We start from the raw sequence: 20,658 nt of genomic DNA, 5'->3' as shown, positions 1-20,658 counted from the left end.
AAAGAATGATTAAAGAGAATTGACAGAGAAAACACCAGACGAGTCCCCTAACCAAACCCTGACATCCCCCGTACCCACACTCAGAGATACTGACTCTAATACCCCTAGAAGAGAAGTGTATTCTCCTAACTCGATGTCATTCAACCCTCTTCTGAACCGCGCATCCCATTGAATGACTGAATTACCTTGACTAACTAAGACCGAGAAGAAGTGTGAGATAGGTTTGTTAGTGGTGGCTGAGAGAATATAAATGTGAGGGAAACTAACCTGGAACGACAAAAAACCCACCCACCTGTCCTCCCAAAACCTAATGAGATTCTTCCCTTAAGCACCGTACCAATCAAGTGACGACAAATCGAATGGGATCGAGAAATGAACTTCCAAGGGCTTCTGAAAGTCGAGTTTCTTGCTTCCCTTACGTCCCAGCCATTTTCTTGAAATCCATAGATGCTACCCACAACTTTTTTCCACAGAGAGTCTTTTTCTACCGCGCATCTCCACCACCATTTTCCTAACAGAGCCGTATTCCTCAGACGTATACTCCCCAAACCTAAGCCTCCCCTATCTATCGGTTTAGACACCTGATTCCAGTTACAACATGGTAATGCGTATCCCCATCTGCTCAATCCCACAGGAAATTCCTCATCAATGCTTCCAATTGCTTCGCCACTCTGTTTGGGACCTTGAAAATGGACATAAAGTAAGTGGGCAGTGCACTGAGGACCGATTTGATCAATGTGAGTCGACCGCCTCTAGATAAGAAAGCCTTTTTTCCAACTTGCCAATTTAGATGACATCTTTGAAACCACCGGTGCCCAAAACTTCAATTTCGTGGGATTTCCACCCAACGGTACCCCGAGGTATTTGATTGGCCATTGTTCTTTCTTGCAACCGATTGCTGCCACTAAACCGTCGACCTCATCATCCATACGATTCAGCCCCAACACAAAACTTTTTTCGAAGTTAATTTTGAGTCTGGATTTAGGTATATGATTGAGTTTGCCAACTTATCTTCAAGAACATGATAGTCAATGTCAGAAACTTCAATAAATTTTTCCACTGATCGTTTATGCTGCTTGCATATTCTATAATTCCCCACTTGTAATGGTATAATTTCTCCTCCAACAAGGGCGCTGCCTCCAATGAGCCACTTGTTGCAAGGGTTGTATCCACGATTTTACAATCTTAAGGATGATGACTGATTACAATACAGATAAAAAAATATTTCCTAGTTCAAAAATCAAAGAGCCCCCAAGGCACTTGAATCATGCAATAAAATGAATAGAAAAAGTTGTTTCCTATATTTCTCAGCAAAAATCACAAGAAAATAGATTGAGCTTAATTAATTTGGTTGTTGCACCTTATTCTTGGACACATTACCAACTTTCATAAAGCATATACTGAGCCCACACCACAAAATTTATAAATAAAATGATTCAAGAGTCATTCAAATAGAGATACTGACTGGATGAGTGATTCCATAGCGCAAAACTGCATTTCGAATGGCCTCTAAGTCTTTCTCATTGTCAAACTTTGCAGAATGTACTCCTACAACAACAAACTGTAAAATAACCACTAATCACACAACTGAAATGAACAAAATAACATGAAATTTATCAGTTAAACTGAGAATACAACAATCCCACCATATGCAGCCGTAGCAAATAACAGGGCATAATATTTTGCACCAAATTCAGGAAATTTTCAAACGTGCATTCCTTGTTATATATGATTCTATTTCTCATTAAACCAACACATTGTTAGGACTAAATTTTATAGCTTTTGATGCTATTAGTTAAACCATGAATACATCAATCTCGACTTGTTTTATCTTTCCAGAATCATACATAAATGCTTATCACTATCAAAAAATCGTATGATTTTTTTACTCTCCTTAATAATAAAAATATTAATTTATTTCACATAGTAAAATATGTAATTAAAGAAATAAACCGAAAGGTTATCTCAAAATAGTTTTAATATCTAGTTCATTTTGGATAAGGCTAAAATAATTTTTTAATCAAATAACTAAAAAATATATTTATTTATCTATCCTAATCCCGACATCTTCAACATTATTCCTGGCTATAATCCAATCTCAAACACTAATCAGATACCCATGATACGCCTAACACCATCTAAATCCAAACTGAACCACATGTTCACCTTTCTTTTTTTAAACCCTTTTTGCTATTCTCTATTACCAATCTTTCTCTTTCTTGTTTTTTTTTGGAGATATCTTTCTCTTTCAATCCTCCATTAGAGGGTGAAGGACTGGGCTTAGAAAACTCTAGGCCTGAAATTTTGAATCCCGATTTAGAGGTCACAAGACCAAACAAGGGATATATGTAATTTATTTAGTCATTGGGTTCAATATTGTTAGAATCAAAGAACATAAGAATTAATTTTAACCTTTCATTTTAGGAGATTCTAATCTCAGAAGCTAACATTTAGTAGGAAGAAATCAAATTTGTAAATGTGAGGTGTCTTTTACTAATTTTGAAAAAAAAACTAGCAAGACGCAGGTTATCGCACGTTAATACATTTAAGATATAATATAATTCAACTAAATTAACGCTAAAATATGATATTCATAGTTAATTATGTTATAATTTTACTCACATTCTTTAATAGGGATAAAATCAGTAATAATTAAAAAAATTAAATGATTAATATTTTTTATTTTTTGAGATGTGTTATACATATTCAAGATTAACCAATAATCGTGATTCCTAATCTTTTAGTTATCATTTCTAGATTAAAGATATCATATAATTTCTAGTTTTTGTGTGGGTATCTTTTGGTAAATTATTGTCTAATCTTTTAAGTGGTATTGTCCTAACATGATTAACATCTTTTAACTGTTATCATCATTATTTTGGACACATGATACATTTTACGACATCTTTACTTATTATTTTTCGACACATAGTACATTTTATGGTATCGCATCTGCTAGAGGGGAAAGGCAGAAAACTGCAACTTCTGGCAAGGTAAAAGCTATAGTTAGCGATGATATCAGTTAATTTCATACGACCCAGGAGTGAGTTGAGAACATCGCCTAAACTCTTTGAATCTAGGTCATTATGTATTAGTAGTTCAAGAGTTGTTTATCTTTCAAATGCCAGGGAAATATGATCCAGAGAAATTCTAGATTCAGATGGTGAAGTAAGGGAGGCAATAGTCTTGGTAATCTATACCAATCTGCCGTTAATGTCATCGTTCGACTGATATATAACAAAGCATGTGATTTAAGTCATATGTAACATCAAGCATAATGGGCAAATCCTGTTTACAGTTTACATCACATAAAAGCTATGTCAAAATATACTACACTTCATTATAAGTTCTGCCGCATGAATCATAATGTTGTATCATACATGCAATCAAATAAGGAAGACTACATCGTATATAAATTAACGGAGAGGGAATACTTTCAAGCGACCGAAATTCACTTGGAGTGACTAGAAGAAAAGAGTATTTATTTAATATAACCTAACAGAATATAAGAACCTATATAATGATGACAAAATCTTACTGGCATATCTTTATACTTTTTCTCGAGAAACTGTAGGTCCGGTAACACATGCATACAATTTATACAACAGTAGGTCCAGAAATCCAGAAGAACCACTTTTCCTTTCAAATCCTGTGCAATCAGAGATTAAATCAGAAACCCCACCATATTCTTTGTTTTGTGATTCTTCAACTGCTTAAGACAATGTACAACCTTTAAAATATAAAACCTCACTTGAAACTATAGGACATTAGAAAAAACCAATAAATATAAGTCAAAGAAATCCAAAACACTCGTAGCCAACAATTTAAGTTCCGTCAGATATAATCCATGTTATGAATTCATAATATCTGTACTGAAAAAGAGACAAAATTAAACAATCAACCAGGAGGGTTTTTTCAGCTCTAGCCTCTATGGTCAAAGGTCCACTGTAATAAATGTCAAGACGAGTTTCTTCCTCTGAAGACAATTAAACATGAATATCATATCAAACCAGTTAAGAAGAACAACATTACACACAGACTTTACCCTGCGGAACTGAAGAGGAGTCGCGTTCAGCCAGTCAAGTTTAGATGGAAACTCAGGCACAGTTGTTGCAGTTCCTCTTACATGATGAAGTTAAAAACATGGAAACAAATTATCAAAAGATGAATTATGTTAAAACCACACATCAAGTATAATGTGAAGATCAAGAAAGAAAGGTTAAATACAGCACTGCAACAACATAGAATCTCAGGACTACTGAATTGCTGTAGAACAAAAAGACAGGAAATTTCTATGCACCTTTTCTCTAAATCAGACATGAAAGTGATAAACTGTTCGACTCTCTTGTCATCGATTTCTTCTGCAATCACTAGAAGGAAATAGGATTGCAATTTTCAAATCTACTAAATATTGTGCACAGAGAAAGTCGTACATTTGAATAAAGATTATTGAGAGAGGCATTATCATAGAAGTAAAAAAAATGAGAAAGACGTGTACAGAACCAATCATAGGCTCAACAGGCCAAACATTGGCAAGTGGATCTATTGATCAGAATAAACAACCTTTCTGCCCAAAAGAAGGGTTACTGGACCCAAAAACCGAACTCCATATAGCTTTTGGAGATACATATTGCATGGCCTGCAAAGACATGGCAAGGCCAGTTTAACTCAAGAAGAAAAGGTAATGTTTCCCCTAATTTGCGGAATTCACAATTTGCTTTTTCATCAAACAGCATTATACCCTCCAATTTACGACGGAGAAGTAAAGGCAAGAAACAGCAATCCCCAAACTTCCATACCTCAAGATGTTTCGTCGAGAACCCTGTAACCTGCCATCAAATCATTTTTGTGATTTCAAGAAGTGTTGGACTGAATGTGCTTATACAGTAGTGACTTCATTAAGTTGATAATAAGTAAATTTGGAGCTTAAATTTCTGAAAGCGAAAACAAAAACATTCTGCAATACTTTTAGGGGCGGGAGTTAGAATAGGTGCTCCAGCACTATGAACACAAAAAACATCGCGACATTGGTTATCAAATAGTTTTATCATTAATTCCACTAATTATTTATGACTAGACAAAAGGCGAATCGAGGAACTTCATGACCAGCTGAGACAAAGTTATTCCAAAAGTGTCACTGAACCACTCTTGTAAATTTGCTTTGTACTGCACTAGAAAATTGATAACTGATCAACAAAGAGCATAAGACAATCGCATCACGCAGAGACAAGGTACAATAATCTATTGTCTGATTTTAGAACACCTGAGACGCAAGTCTGCCGCTATGATGACTGAAAACACCATTTATATTCTAATAACAGAAAAAAATTTGTCACTCATTTGACCATGGTAGAACATTGCCTGTGGAATGTGTTTATGAATCAAATGCAAGGAAATTAGACAGCCTAATTCAAGCTGAATGAGAGACACAGAATGTAAGTGGAAAGCAATGAATATGGTCACAGGACAAAAGTTGATTGTTATCCAAATTATGTTTCTCTTGCCAAAAAATTCAGAGGGGTATTGCGACTACTGAAGTGAATTTAGATGTAAAAGCTTCATTAAATAACACCACAAAAATCAAATACCTGAAACAACATTAGCATTTTGTCGATATGTCTCCTAAAATATTGACAAATATCAAATTCACGATACACAAGCAAAAAATAAAATAAGGCCTCATTATCGAAAAACTAAAGTACTAGATTGTTTATAAGCCAAAGAGAGTAAAACGAAAACTTCCATGCCATATTTCGTATAGATCTCTATTTTCAGATGTTGGAAATAGGTTGTTCCATTGAAATACAATAGCTTAGCATGCTTTCGATTACAAACATAATGAACAACCATCATGAAAATCATTTTAAAACCCTATGATGGAGAAATGTTTATTCTAAAGTAGACAAATAGTACCAATGACTATTCTATCAACAAAAATATGTCGATCTTTTGAATTTCTATGTAAAATCAAAATAATTGAACCAAAGGAGTCATCAAATTAGAAATCATCCTTACCCTCCAACAGTGAGGAGTGCATCTTCAACAGATTCATTTTCCTGAAATGATTTAATTTCGCTACCATATATGTTGGTCAGACTTTTTGGTACACTATTAGACTGGGAAGGCTCCTTCTTTGGATCTGGAAAATTTACTCATCATTAGATGTTAATTCACTTTAGATGTCTTCTATGTCAAGGACTAGCAAATAAGAATTGCTATAATTACATTAGTTAAGTGCTTCTAAAACACTTTTAGAACGGTATATAAAATTTTACAGCAAGAAAGAAAAAATTGTAGAAAACGGCAAGCTTAATTTATCACAAAGAAACTTTAATGTATACAGACTCATCTCAAGGAATATGCTTACTTACTGTGTCACATTTCATACAAAAGGAGTCTGCACAACATACAGCACTACTTACACAAAAGACATTAATAAATTATCTTCCACAACTACATACTATGGCAACCAGAGCCACCATTGAGAATATCATCAAGTGAAATATCTCCTATATCCTTCCGAATAAGTGATGGACACTCTGTTTTTAAAGTATCTTCTGCCAAGGTGGTTGTCACAGCAATGCATCTGCAAGCAGAAAAATTAGGTTAAAAATCTAAAATCTAGAACAATAAAAAATGACAGGGGAGAGAACCAAAATGGCATTTAATTTGCGGTAAAGACACGTAAGGCCGATCTTGGAATGCAAGATATTAAAACTAAAAAGAGGAATAACCAAGAAAATGCAACTTAAATAGAAAATTATAGTTGACAAAAAATTGTAAATTGGTCCCCTTTCTTTTCATGGAGAACAATAATGAAATCAAGGAATAATCATGAGAGTTGAATGATATCAAAAAGTAAAGAAATATTTCGAACAGAGCACAATTACTGGAGCCGGGACACGTAAAGAAGCCAACCAAAGAATCGAGATCATAGCTTATTAGAGAGTGAAAAGAATAAAGATAAATATGAACAAGAATTCCTCTGCTGAGAAACTGGAACTTAGCATAAATATAACCAAAGTGAATGGAAAATGCTAAGTTACCTCATGCCAGCTGATTTGGCAGCTTGTACCCCTGCTAATGCATCTTCAATCACAATGCACTGCATGTAGATGGAAAAATCAAAATATGCTGATGTATTCTTTTCTACCAAATCCTGTGATACTGGATAACAACCTTCTGAAAAATCCTTAAATCAACAAGTCAAAAAGTTTTTGTTTTTGTTTTTTTTTTTTTATACTGCAGCTGGAAGAAGATAAAAACATGAAATAGAGAGTTCAAAAAATCAACTAGCCAAAGTTGGACCCAGAAGCCGGAATAAAATAAAAATGTGGATATAGAGAGTTCAAAAAATCAATTATCCCAGGTGATCCATATCCATGAAAATTACCGTTCTTTTTTAGAACAAATTACTTAGGTTTGCAACTTCATCAAGAAAATACTTAGTTTAATAAAAAAGATAGATGATGCCCCAATTCACGGATGTTATCCACCAACTTGCCGCCATCTCCACCCAAGTTCAACTAATCATGAGGCAAAGAAACTATGCCCAAGTACAAAGCATAAATAAGAACAAAAATAGCCACTACAATGACAAGAAATAGAAAAATGTGAACGGCTGACCTCACTTGGGGGCACATCCAAAATTTTTGACGCGGCTAAAAATATGTCAGGAGCAGGTTTCAAGTTTTCAAATGCATCCGCAGAAACAATAGCATCAAACCTGGTAATAGAACAAAAGTTCCACAGAAACAAAACCATTAAAAAATAGTTCAAAAGGTTACAAGAAATAATTATTATTGCAGAAAAAAGTAAACATGTAATAGTTTCCATGAATAGTATACAAATTTTAGTAGTAGTTTCATCACATCGAAACATGCATCTTTTCTGTTTTATGTAACTAACTTGCAGCTTTCCACCCACATTTATCATTGACAATTTTTTCTCATACATTCAATTTATTTAATTATATTCTAAGCGCAAATGAATTTTACATAAATAATTTTTGACACATGCATGGAGATTTTTCAAAGGGAACGAGTGTGCTCCATAATATGCTTGAGGAAATTATAGGACTACCAGAAAGGCTTCTGAAATTAAGCTTGTGCAGATATCTGACAAAAAAGGAAACTATAGGACTACCAGAAAGGCTTTTGAAATGCCAGATATGTTCTTGGCCAACTAAAGGGGTTACTTTTCCCCAGAATGAGATTAGTGACTTGTTGAAGAGCTTTTAAACGTAATATGTTTGAGATTCGTAACGTGAGATTCCACCACAACACAAAAAAAATCCTAAGAGCTACCATTGGCACCTTTTCTAGGGCATACCATCACCACGAAGAGAAGACCCCAAAATGATTACTTGAAAGAACAATCTAACAATTTATACCAAAACAAAACTTACACTTCAATTTTTCAAAACTACAAAATATATAGTAATACATCCAAAATTGGTTTTATTTTTCGAGAGGCATACAATCTTGAAACTTTAGTGCCTGAACACATTCATAACAAGATATGTATACAAATAAATTCAGAACATCTTCTCTTGTTAGTGAGTCTTATTTTGTAATTACAGATAAAAATTTCTTCCAGATGTAAATTATAATGAACTCGTGAAACGGTGACTAATCAAATAGTAGATGACTTGTACCCGTTATGGATTTTCTTGAAAAGAGAAGGGATATAGCATCCCAAGATAGACTTCATCAATTATCACAACACCACAAGGTTTGCTGAGCAGTAACGAAGCTGAAGAATGCTTTTAAATTCTATGCTACAGTTTCACAAAATATATGGGCACATATGCATATCTAATCATAACAAGTAATTAAACCTCAAATAATAGATAAAATACTGAAAATTGAGACTTTATGATAATGCTGCGATCGATATAAATGAACTTACAATGACAGCTGCAAACCAGCAGCTGCTAAATTGGCATCTACCTTTATACGATCAGCGCTAGATGCCACAGCAACTTTAAGTCCTTGGTCTATACACTGTTGTTCGTCACAGAGTCACTTAAAAATCAAAAGAAAAAGGCAACCAAAGTATTTGTTAATCATAATACCTGTATTACAAGTTCATAGGCGCCCGGAAACCCTATGCCAGAATTTGGCTTTGCATACTATTAAAAAAGGGAAAAACATTGAGGACTTTATTGGATTTCACAAACAAAAAAAGGAATTGGTTAAAGTTAGGGACAATAGCATTTTTTGTCATATATGTTTACCTATTTGCGATTTTGGTAACATGTTTTGTCAAATTTCAGTCCTAGTAATGTATTTTTCAATTTTGGGCGATTTTAATTATTTTTCATCGGAAGCGCTGATGTATCACTCTATACATCAACAACATGTCGTGCTATATCAGAAAATGATTAAAATTGCAAAATATAACAAAAATAACAGACTACGACTGAAATTTGACAATATTGAATACCAAAGTCCCCAAAAGGTAAATATACTAGATCAAAAATACAATTTTCCCTATAAATTTATTGATTGATACCTTATCCAGGTATATCTCAAAAAATCTCTTCTTTGCCATCTCAGGATTAAATCCCTTCACACCCTTCATTGAAGCAACACCTCCTAAGAAGTTGGCTTCACCTGAGTGGTATGTGAGAAATCATGCAATCATATACGCAGAAATATACGATGACGGGGGAGGAAAGAAATAAAGAATATGATAGAGGATGAAAAATAAAAGGAAAAGGGAAAAGTAAAGGTATACCAATAACACCCCAATAATCAACCCTGATTAATTTCATGGATGATTCAGATCAGGCCGAAACTGATACAGTTTGAACTACAGCCTCAAAAATGCAATAGCTCCAATGGGCGTGGCAGTCTAGAGACACTAATCACATTGTTTTCAAATTTTAGCTTCTAAATATTTTTAAACAAATATTTATAGCCTGAAAATACAAATTAAATCATCACCAGCTCCAGTTACATAACTGATCTTTCCTCCACCCGCAAACTCAATGCAGGAGACAAATGAATGAAAAAGAAAAGGAGACTCAATCAATTAAGTTAACCAGATATTCATACTTTCTTAAAAAACACGACATTAATACCTGCCAAACCTATCCTCCTCCTCCTTAACAAAAAAATAGGAAACAAAAAATATCCTCTGCATTTCAAATCATTGCATCTTCAGAGTTATAAACTACATGCTATTGTGTGCAAAGTGAAAGTATCACAATGTATCAAGAACCGTAACCAAAATTTAGACAACGGGAAGCTGAATTCTGTCAAGTTAAGGACAATGTTGACCAAAATTGCCCACTAAGAAATGAAGTCGAAAAAAATAATAACTGACATTAAAAGATAAATCTACCTGTGCCCATGAAAGGCACGAAATCTTGAACCGTGACTTGAACTCCCATTTCTGCGAAAACGTCGACCGCGGCCAATCTTGATAACTCTTCGCTGTTGCATAGCACTCCATCCATATCAAACAACACTGCCAAGACCTTCCCCCATTCGTTCCCCGTTTCCGGAACATTCTTCTCTTCCAATGTGATGCACGATTTCACCATTTTTCCGATTCTCCTCCTCCCTGAACACCTCAAGTCGTTGGCTTTCCACGGCCATCGATTACTGAGAAAACTCGATTTAGAGCTCAGCATAAACGAGTTCCTGTAATGGGTTTTCGAATAGCAAGAAGGAAAAGTAGATTGAACAGGTCTCAACGCCATTTTTGCGAGATTCAGAGGAGGATGGTCTCGGCCTTGATTGAGCTCAGTTTCGGTCCGTTATGAGTGGCGGGGAAAAGCAGGTGGGGATGTTGGATTTTGTTAGACCATATTACCCTTCATCTTTGTTTTCTTCCTTTTTTTCGTTTGGACCCCATGGTTAGGGGTGTTCTCGGAAGATCGCTGATCTTTTTCTTTTTTCTGGCATAGGATTATTTGAAATAAATAATCTTCTTCATGATAAACCTTCTCCTTTTTTTTTTTTTTAATTATCCTTTTGGTTTGGCCAAAAGTAAAATATTTTTATGCTTAATACATAACTAAACTTCTAAAAAAATATGGATAAAAATATTTTTCATAACATACATATATATTGATTCAGTTAGAACTAGAACATAACTCTCATAATCATGTTATTTCTTTTTTCTATGATTTAAAATATCATTAAGTTGAGGAAGTATAAACAATTTGGAAAATTATATTACGTCTGCTTGGATTGATGGGTTTCAAATGTATTTGCATAATTTTAGATAAGCAAGACTATAAATTTCAAATCTACTCTTGTATTTTTATAAAGTGTCAAATTCACCCAAGAATTATGTTATTTGAAATTCATTCCATTTTGTGTTATTAATGTGTAAATACGTTATATGTCAAATATTGTTTCATGACAAACAATAATCGAAATCCATAGATTTCATATCCATCTGTCCGAGAATTTAGCTATTTTTATTCATAGACATCAAATAGTATTTGACAAACCATATATTTAAAACAAACTTCTATCTAAGTTACATGAAAACCAAAACCAAAACAAAAACACACCCCTACTATGATAATTAAGAGTGCAAATCTTGCATGATCCAGAATATCAAAATCATGGTATCCATAATTCGAAAACATATAAGAAAAACAAAATCACATCTATTAGAAATTCAGACAATGTTCAGACTTATTTATCAATGGCTTTCTTGAAAACCTTTCTCGATGTCTCTGTCATTGACGACTCCCAACTCACAGGAGCTCAGTGAAATTGTTTTGGTGATATCTTGATCGTATTGTCGAGCAATGGATGGCTTCGGAAGGCTGTTTCCTTTGCTAAGGCTGCGATTACCGCCTTCGAATAAATGGCCCGAACCTTCTTCTTCCATCGGATCCTCCGCCATCGATTTGTTTTTGTAGACAGCATACAATATTAATTGGGCCGAACCCAACAAAAATCCAATCCCATTTGGCACCTGCCCATGCCAAGCAAAGGAAAATTTTAAAAATAACTAATTTCAAGAGATCTCGTGCGGGCCCCACGTAACACTACCCGATGAAATCTCGAGATTACTATAAATCCTCATGAAAATATTTTAGATGAACTCTTGGTGTTTTCAAATCTTGAGCGCACACACACACCATAATTCGTACATGTTTTCAGGGGCACGCGTGGTTAAGATTTTTTTAATAAAATGTGTATTTGATCATTTTTTCAACATGACGCGAACCTGACGCTGATGTAGTTAGCGCTTACGTGTAGAGTGCACGTAAACACTTAAAAAAAATGCCCAAAAAAATGAAAAATACAAGACCAAACCTCAACTTGGACAACATAGGCTAATTATCAAAATCGCAGATAGATAACAAATATACGGGAAGAAAAATGCATTTTTTTTCCTTAAAATTAATGAATTTTAAATCTCTAATAATGTTAGATGTATTTTCTACTAAAATTAAAACAAATAATCCCGTCTACATAAAATATAATCAAAATGAACAATAATTTTTTGTTTTCCGTGTGCGTGCCACTAGCTAGGACACGATGGGACCTTGGAGCATGTTATGTGGTAGAAAATTTTTAATTAAAATATGTGAGTGATGTCACATTATATGTTTGTGAAAGAATCAAAAGATTCTAATTTTTCAAGACAAATTTTATCAACGAGTAATTTTGTAAGACGAATCGATTCATGAAATATATTACTTTTTATGTTAAAAATATTACTTTTTACTACAAATGTAAATATGAATCGATCCGATCCGTTTTATCGTCTCACAAAAATCATTTTCATTCTTTAAACAATACACCTAAAGGTTGTGACAATGGAGATCGATACATCAAATGATAGGAACTTTTTTGGCATCAAACTATTGCATCTTTCTGTATTCTCCACTGTTCTCAAGTGGAAGAAAATTTCAATTCTCGAATTATGATCAGATTGAACATAAAAATACTCGGTGATTTCTTAAGACCCAACTTGGCTCATATTTTTTAATTTGCAAGCATTTTTTTTGCTAAAAACATTTGAAATTCTATAACAGAACAACCTAGTTTCTTGATTTATTCATGATTAGACTAATGTCATAAACAACAATAATTCAATTCTAATCAGATAAGTTGGAAAACACAGGTATTGATTGTGCTACTGGATTTGTAAATAAGGGAAGTGCAGCAGAAAGCAATCAAATGAAAATGTATGTAATCAACGGTAGCTTCGATGCTACATGTGGGGCACTGTCCTCACATGGTTTGGATGGACAAGATTCACACACATTTGTGATTTTAAAAAAAATTAGTGGACCTCATGTATATGTGGCTAAATTTGGGCCCTTGATTCTATCATAGAGGTAGCGCCTCTACATGTAGGATGGAATCAACCGTAATAAACTTTATTTTTTAATCGTGTGGATAATCAGAGACGATGTATGTAAATTTGAAGACTCCTGAATCATGCATGATGTTTAAGAAGGTTTATTTTGCTCCAAATTTTGTGGCTTGTATTAAAAGGAACATTAAAATTTGGCAAGCCAAAAGCTACTCTTGCCAAACGGCCAAAGATTTGGCAATTGGCACACATTTAAAAACGACATCTGCCTCATTTATTATATTAGCCAATAGATTTCTATTGGGACATCGAATGTATATGATTATAGGTCAGAATCAATAAGTTGAGATTCGACCTTTGAACTTTAGAACATGCAAGTGCAATCTATATACATATCACGTTAGTCAACTAATATTTATTTATGTTTTAACACACAGTAGCACACACGTTGAGCGTGTAAAATAGTGAATGAAATATAAATCCTTATACTTCAATTCATTTTTTTTCACTTTTATATTTTAAACTAAATCGAAGTTTTTGATTAATTTGACTATTAATCTTTTCTCCATCGAAATGAGTAGGTATGATGTGAGACGGTCTCATTGATCTATATCAATGAGACGGGTTGACCTTTCGTCGGTATACTATTAATAATAAATGATGTAATGAATTTACTAACTTACCCCAATATAGTAATCTTTAACAAGTACCGCATAGGCAGACCATATCCCACCGTTGAGAAATTGGAAGAACGAGAGGAAAAAGGGCATGTACTTCACGCTTTTCATTTGAATTACTGTTTTCTGCAGTATAAATATTCGATCAAAAATATTTCATAAACAAAAAAAAAAAATAGAGAACATTTCCGAAAATCGTTCTTTAAATCGGCCCATAGAGTTTTGATAATCCAATTAATCAAAATTTAGTCTCAGCCCGGATCATTAATTGCTGACATATCCGACGACACGTCGCCATTGCTCACCATAACAGAGAGAGGTGCAGCATACATGGCAATGGTCAATCCTGCACACAGGATTCCAATCAGTGTAATGCGCAGACTCCCATGCAAAGCAAGCTGAGTTACGAGTGTTACAGCCCCAAGAAACCCAATGTTTATTGTCGCCACCAATTTCACATATTTTACCTGCGTCAACAAAATATATACTTTATTTTTTATATATATATCTAGGATAAAAATGCTCTAGCAATATCGAAAATTAAACTTTGAATGAGCTACAAATTTATTAGCTTTTCATTTTATTCCATAAAAGAATGGGTATGGATCATATCTGATCATGAAATTAGCGTTGTTTGATATTTCTCTTGTTCGACTGAAACATACACGACATGGATAAGAAAGATAGGGGACGACGGATTCGAACCTTGATGTCGTTCGAGGCGTATATAAGAAAGAGGGCGACATATATAACATGCAAAGCGACTCCAGCACCATTGACAGTGACAATCAGTAAGCCACCAGGCTTAAGAAGTCCATAATATGACCACAAGCTGGTACTCAACAATGTGGTTATATAAGGTAGTCCATTGTAATTCTCTGTGGATTTCTTCTTCACTACATGCTTAAAGGTTTTTCTGAAATTATTGCAACATAAAATTAGTAATTTAATAATTATTAGCTTAAAGCCCACAAAAAGTTATACCCTGAAAGAAGCTAATTTTATATANCAAAACTATATATATATATATATATATATATAAAGGTGTGAGTTCACTTAACAATTTGCGAAGAATTCATTAAGAAATTACATGTCTGGATTGAGTCATTTACAATCGTTTCAGGAGCCGAAACATTTACAATTAAATGGGACGTTTTAAAATTTTCAATAAAGTGCTTGAAAAGATCAGCTTAAGATGGGAAATTATTTTTGAAAAATAGAAACAAGCATGCGTAGCGTGTTTATTACTTGTTTCCGAATATGATTAGGGTGTCATCGGATGGTGGGATCGGAACACGAAACCGATTAAGGGTTTCCTCGAGAAGAAATCATCCACTCCATTTTGATTTGAGTAATATATTTTCTACTACACAAATGAACTGTGCATGGTTGTCTTTATGACTTGGCTTGTATGTCACACTTTCGCTTAAGAGTATATCTAAAGTGAATATTTATCGATACATGTGGGGTTTACAGGGTCTATTTGCGAGGTAGTATGAAATTTTCTGAATCCAATAAGTGATTCAAAATAATCAGAAGAGTTTAACGTGTACACTTACATAGGAGACGCGAACATGAGAATGGAAATCACATTCCCTGCACCAATTGTAGGAGAAAATGTTACTTTTTCCACTCGGTAGTATTTTCAATCATAAGCTCAACATTAAACATCTCTTCTTATCAAGGAAAACTAACAATTTAAATCTCAGAGACACACACACACACATGTGTATCAGTGTATGTGTGTGTATGTATATATATAGTACCTATAATTCCGAGGATGAAGCTTAAGCCAGCCATAAAGAGTCAATGATGCAGATAAAAAAATAAAAATTGTTGGTGGGGATTTGATGCGAGGAATGAATTGAAGTTAGGTTTGTGAGGAAATAATTGAAGAGAGTGAATGTTTTGTGCATATATCAGACGTGAAGAGTTGCTATATATAGACGGAGAATGGGCAAGAACGCAGAGTCGATATACGTGGCCTGCGGTGCTGCATCAAGAAAGTTGGCGACACTTTAAATGATTCTGCACTAATGGGGAAATGGGATCCTTTCTCGCCAGTCTATTGACACGTCGAGTTTTGATGATTTCTTGAACAGTTTTCTTGATTTGAAGCATCTCTGGAACAGTTTCTTTGCGTAGAATTTGGAAAAAGTTTTATTCGTGAAGAAACTTTTTGGCCATAAACGTGAATATTTTTCGACGAGGGATTTGTCATTCTGGTTTAGGACTAAACAGTTTTGGGGGTGGCGAAATAGTTGCGAGAGAGAGAGCCAAAAGAAGCATGCATCAGCCGACAGAAATACCTTCTGGGCCGGCCTCACGCCCATCCTCTCAGAACCGACGATATATCCTTTTATTGATCAAACTACCCTCTTTTTACTGTTTCGAGTAATTGGGATATTAAAATGTACGAGTAAGTATGTTGTGATGTGAGACGGTCTTACGGATATTTATTTATGAGACGAATCAATTCTGCTCATATTTATAATAAAAAATAAATTATATTTTTTCATGGACGACCCAAATAGAAGATCTATCTCACAAGAATTTTGGTGTAAATATATAATGTTGAAGGATCAAATTAATTAAGGTGTTTTTATTTAAATGGGTGCTGATTATTATTAAATATGTCACAGCCACATCAATATTCCATCATTAGTTACATATATATTGGAAAAATTCTAGTGGAGCTTCATTAGGGGCATTCAGAGGTGTTGAAAGTTGATGCATTAATATTCGGAAATTAATCCCCAATTCAAGCCTCATAAATTAGAAGATTATTGTTACCAATTTCAGATTTTTTGGCTCTTTATTTCATGATAGATTTCCGATGTTACGTTACTAAGATTAGAGCTGTCAAAATAGGTTGGACTCATTTGGTCGGCCTTGCAAGTCCCGCCAAATAGTGGGTTTATGGTGGGTTGTGGACCAACCCGTCAATCCCGCCTAATATAATTAAAAAATGACATGCTCGGCCGAATGGTGGGTTGTGATAAGTTGTGGTTCGATCCGTCCCGTCAAAAACGCTATAAGATGTTTCCTCGTGCAAGATTTAAGAGCCAACTTTAAATTTGGTTATATGGATCAATTTTTTTACGTGGTTCTCACATGTCCAAATCAACTTCGGATTCCTTAATCTAACATTAGCAAGAACTCAACCCGGTTTCCTATTAGGCATTAGTCTAACATTAGTGACTAGCCCCAATTGTTTTCTTGCTTGTTCTTTAATTTTGATTCTTTAAAAAAAATTTCAAGCCTTTTCTAGATATTTGAAGATGTGTGGCCATGTAGGTGACATGGGTTTTAGAAAATAATAAAGATTATAATTGGTTCTTAAATTTGTTTGAATATGAGAGAAGGAATAGGTGGGGTACATGGGTATACGACATATAAAAGAGAATGTGAGATCAATAAAGCTATGCAAATCATACATGAGGTAAATGAGATGTTTTCTTTCAATTAGTATTATCCCACTATTTTAAGAGTAAAAGAAGATTATGCTTAAAGTTTTTGTTGTTATAACAATTTTCATAATTATTTAGTTTGTCAACAACGAACAATGTTTACCGCTGCGAAAATTACGGGGTCCACCTCGTGAGGTTGCCGCCAAAAGCTCTTCAGAAACCACACAATCATTCGCAAGGGGTAAGGCAACTCTTTGGAAACAACACCTTGTTTCATGATTGGTTTTCATGAAATGGTGCAATGTTTGATGAAGAGTCGCATCTGTTCTAAATCGAATTTTCGTTTTTATATATATGAAATCATTAGATCAAGAAGTTATTTTTGTTTGTGTTGGATTCTAATTTGATTTAGTCACCTACAAGTACATAATATATTCATTGTATCCTGAGAGAAATTTTTCACATTCATGTGACTAAAATGAGGGATAAAACATTTCTTAAAAGAAAGCGTTACAAACGTGCCTTAGAGTTCATTCACAAATTATTTACATTCGAAATATTTTTCTCTAAATTTGTTAGGTATAGTTTATAAAGAATGACAACAAAATATTTATCTGGATATTAAAAAAACAAATAGAAGAATTACTAATTAATAGTTAGATTAGAGATATTAATAAATATTTCAGTGGTACCAATAAGATATTGAGATAAGAAAAAGTCAGTACTGTGACAGGAGGGAACAAGAAAACAAAAAACATCAAAAGTGTTAAAGAGCTTGATCCATCTATGGATAATAATGATAATGAAAAGAAAATTTGAGATCTCATTGTGATCGAATCGGATAAAAAAAGACAATGTTGATATTATTGAAGATGCTACACATGAAAATATGTATCAAAAGAATTTATGTCATCTGAATATTGAAGATCCAGCAAATTGGTAAAAATATTAAGGATTGAATCAATGAAAAAGAAAATATTTATATTATTCAAGATGTCCATTTTTTCAAACTCAATTCAAATCCATAAAATGTCAGAAACTACACGGTATATAATTTATAGATGTTTTTATTTATAAAAAAATTTATATAGAACTGCCTCGATACTATTATGATAATTGTTGTTGCAAAAAAATTTAATCAATGATAGACAACACTCAGATTCATGTTGAAGTCTAATGTGACACATGCTTGTAGCATATCTTCTAGCATTTGAATGGTTCTCTCGATCTTCCTATTTGGATTGTTGGTTATAGGTCATATTCAGAGTATATATAAGGAAATTCATAAACAAGAAAATTCAAATTATTTCATCAGTCGGTTTCACCTTCACCCTTGTACGTATGTAGAATATGATATGATTTGAGAATGTAACTGTAGTTCAAAATTTTACTCATATAATTTAAAATGTTAATTTTTTTATGAAAAAAACCGGTGATACCAAAGTTTTGCCTCGGTTTCGGTCTGATAAGTGGATCTTCAAATCCTTCAATCTCTTTGGGTCGGATGTGTGCTATGGGACCTACATAAACAAAAATAAGGTTAGTGGGTGCTAGAGTTTTTACAAGCATGGTTTCTGCAATGCATTAGTCAATACTCTGATTATGATTAATGTAAAAAGAAAAGTGTATGATATAGTAATACAAAGTGAGTAGGAGAGTATAAATGAATAAAACCGTCGTCAATACCTGGTATTTTAGAAACACAATGGGCTAATTACTTTTCTGGAGTAGGATTCTTGCTAGAGTATAATCTTACCTAAGATTTAAAAAAAAACATCAGAAGATAGGACTCAATAGTCATGGCTGCTAGGACTATTTCCTCATCTTGATATATTTTACCGAATTTCGCATTTATCGGGGTCTTTATTCTTATCGCCGAAGTTCTCAATACCTGCAATGTTAATGGGATCGACCCTTTCAAATATGTCTCACGGGCTTGGTGATAGGCTCATAATAGTTTGTATTTTTGTTGTCATATCTCTCATTGTTACCACTTACAAAGTGCTTAATTGACACATTTTTGTATGATTTTATTGTAGGAGGAAGTTTTCTGCCTTTGCGATAAATTTGGGCTAAAAATGATGATTTTATATCACAATTAAAGTTGACAATATGATCTTAGTGGAAGACTTGAAGCAGAAAAATTCAGAAGTGGTTTTTAGACAAGGCGTGAACACGCCTTGTGACTACTCTTCGGCTGTCTAGTGAGAAATAAGGAATTTTTATATCAAAGAAGAAATAAAAGATAGAGTTTTTTTCATAAAAAACTATATATTATTAGTATATATTTCATGGTATCTTTTAGGGATTAGGTTTTTATTTTTAGATTAATGAGCTTTTCTCAAAATGGACCAAAAAAGAAAAAAACCTACACAACTCACGTGAAAAAGGAGGCGCAAGAAGGAGATTTCACAAGAAAATATCCTCTCACCAAACGCACACACAGTAGAAAAAACAAGAGGAGGAAAAGAAACTCTAATTTTCAACATGAAGAACAAGGAGAAGACGCAAGAATTTCTCATCTCCTCTATACACCTTTAGGCTAAGTTTTATTTCTGATTCAGGGAATATTTTTACTATTTCAATTTATCATTGTGATGATTTTTGTGCTTCAATTTAATATTCGTGTTTTGTTCAAGTATTTGTTGATTTATATTTAATTTTATGAAGTTGTATCTCGGTTAATCTGACAATTTAATTCGATATATAATTTTCTACTGCTATCCATGAATTCAGTTATTCATGATTGTCATGAATGATTGGTACATGAGTAGCGATAGATTAGGTGTGTTGTGCTATCATAGCATATTTAATCTAAATAAATTAATAAAACTCGATCTATCAATTGCAGCTATCTCAGTTGTTAGATTTTAGGATTAACTATTTTCACAAAACGAAAATGCTATTTTTAATTAAATGGAACGCTATCGTGCCCAGTTAGTTATTGATAAGTTTTGACTGGATGTCGGGTTTGGTCAATTAAATTAGGAAAACACAAGGATTTTAGCGGCTATCCCTATAATTCTAAGGTTAATTACTTGTAACTGCATGGATAAATAATATGCTAGCCGATGAACAGTGACACAATTGAATAGTGAAAATTCCCTTGAATTAAAGTTTGGTAATTTAATTCTCGTTTAGATTTATTATTTTTTTTATTACTTTCTAATTTTAGTTTTAATATTTTTTTTTGTTCTTATCTAATAAAACCCCTCTGTTATTTATTTTTCCTCGAAAGAAATCATCTCTCGTTCCCTGTGGATTCAACCCTA

The 20,658-nt window shown here is 33.6% G+C and overlaps 2 protein-coding genes across 6 annotated transcripts in view; both read right to left on the bottom strand.

Annotated features, from left to right (window-relative positions):
• LOC140985359 (protein SUPPRESSOR OF QUENCHING 1, chloroplastic) overlaps positions 1-10,797 on the bottom strand; it is a 35,256-nt gene extending 24,459 nt beyond the window's left edge. For 2 of the 5 annotated variants that reach the window (XM_073453197.1, XM_073453200.1), the window contains exons 1-14: positions 10,351-10,796; positions 9,517-9,617; positions 9,077-9,133; positions 8,911-9,005; positions 7,627-7,726; positions 7,047-7,105; positions 6,462-6,586; positions 6,016-6,139; positions 4,742-4,829; positions 4,564-4,639; positions 4,301-4,361; positions 4,046-4,121; positions 3,539-3,649; positions 1,466-1,561 (exon numbers count right to left, since the gene is read on the bottom strand). In XM_073453197.1, the coding sequence (XP_073309298.1) occupies positions 1,466-1,561; positions 3,539-3,649; positions 4,046-4,121; positions 4,301-4,361; positions 4,564-4,639; positions 4,742-4,829; positions 6,016-6,139; positions 6,462-6,586; positions 7,047-7,105; positions 7,627-7,726; positions 8,911-9,005; positions 9,077-9,133; positions 9,517-9,617; positions 10,351-10,711 (1,530 nt within the window). In that variant the 5' untranslated portion in view covers positions 10,712-10,796. Of the gene's footprint in view, positions 1-1,465; positions 1,562-3,538; positions 3,650-4,045; positions 4,122-4,300; positions 4,371-4,563; positions 4,640-4,741; positions 4,830-6,015; positions 6,140-6,461; positions 6,587-7,046; positions 7,106-7,626; positions 7,727-8,910; positions 9,006-9,076; positions 9,134-9,516; positions 9,618-10,350 lie in introns of all 5 variants that reach the window. The other 3 variants (XM_073453196.1, XM_073453198.1, XM_073453199.1) reach the window with 2 other exon arrangements.
• Positions 10,798-11,436: 639 nt separating this feature from the next.
• On the bottom strand, positions 11,437-16,222 carry LOC140985360 (bidirectional sugar transporter SWEET16-like). The gene is made up of 6 exons (XM_073453201.1): positions 15,743-16,222; positions 15,536-15,572; positions 14,682-14,892; positions 14,282-14,443; positions 13,983-14,102; positions 11,437-11,946 (listed from the first exon to the last, which is right to left on the bottom strand). Exons 1-6 carry the CDS (start codon positions 15,774-15,776, stop codon positions 11,668-11,670), a joined length of 843 nt encoding a protein of 280 aa, XP_073309302.1. The 5' UTR covers positions 15,777-16,222; the 3' UTR covers positions 11,437-11,667.
• Between the last annotated feature and the right edge of the window lie 4,436 nt (positions 16,223-20,658).

This window comes from Primulina huaijiensis, chromosome 9 (genome assembly GCF_012295235.1).
Source record: "Primulina huaijiensis isolate GDHJ02 chromosome 9, ASM1229523v2, whole genome shotgun sequence".
Taxonomy (NCBI): Eukaryota; Viridiplantae; Streptophyta; class Magnoliopsida; order Lamiales; family Gesneriaceae; genus Primulina; species Primulina huaijiensis.
This window is presented reverse-complemented; position numbering and strand designations above follow the sequence as displayed.

Bases quoted from the DNA above. Each gene is read 5' to 3' on its own strand.
- LOC140985360 (XM_073453201.1), bottom strand. From the start codon at position 15,776: ATGGCTGGCTTAAGCTTCATCCTCGGAATTATAG. The intron at 14,444-14,681 runs GTTCGAATCCGT...TTGTTGACGCAG, and splicing joins ACGCCTCGAACGACATCAAG to GTAAAATATGTGAAATTGGT. The intron at 11,947-13,982 runs GTAAGTTAGTAA...TGGCATGGGCAG, and splicing joins TTAAAGATTACTATATTGGG to GTGCCAAATGGGATTGGATT.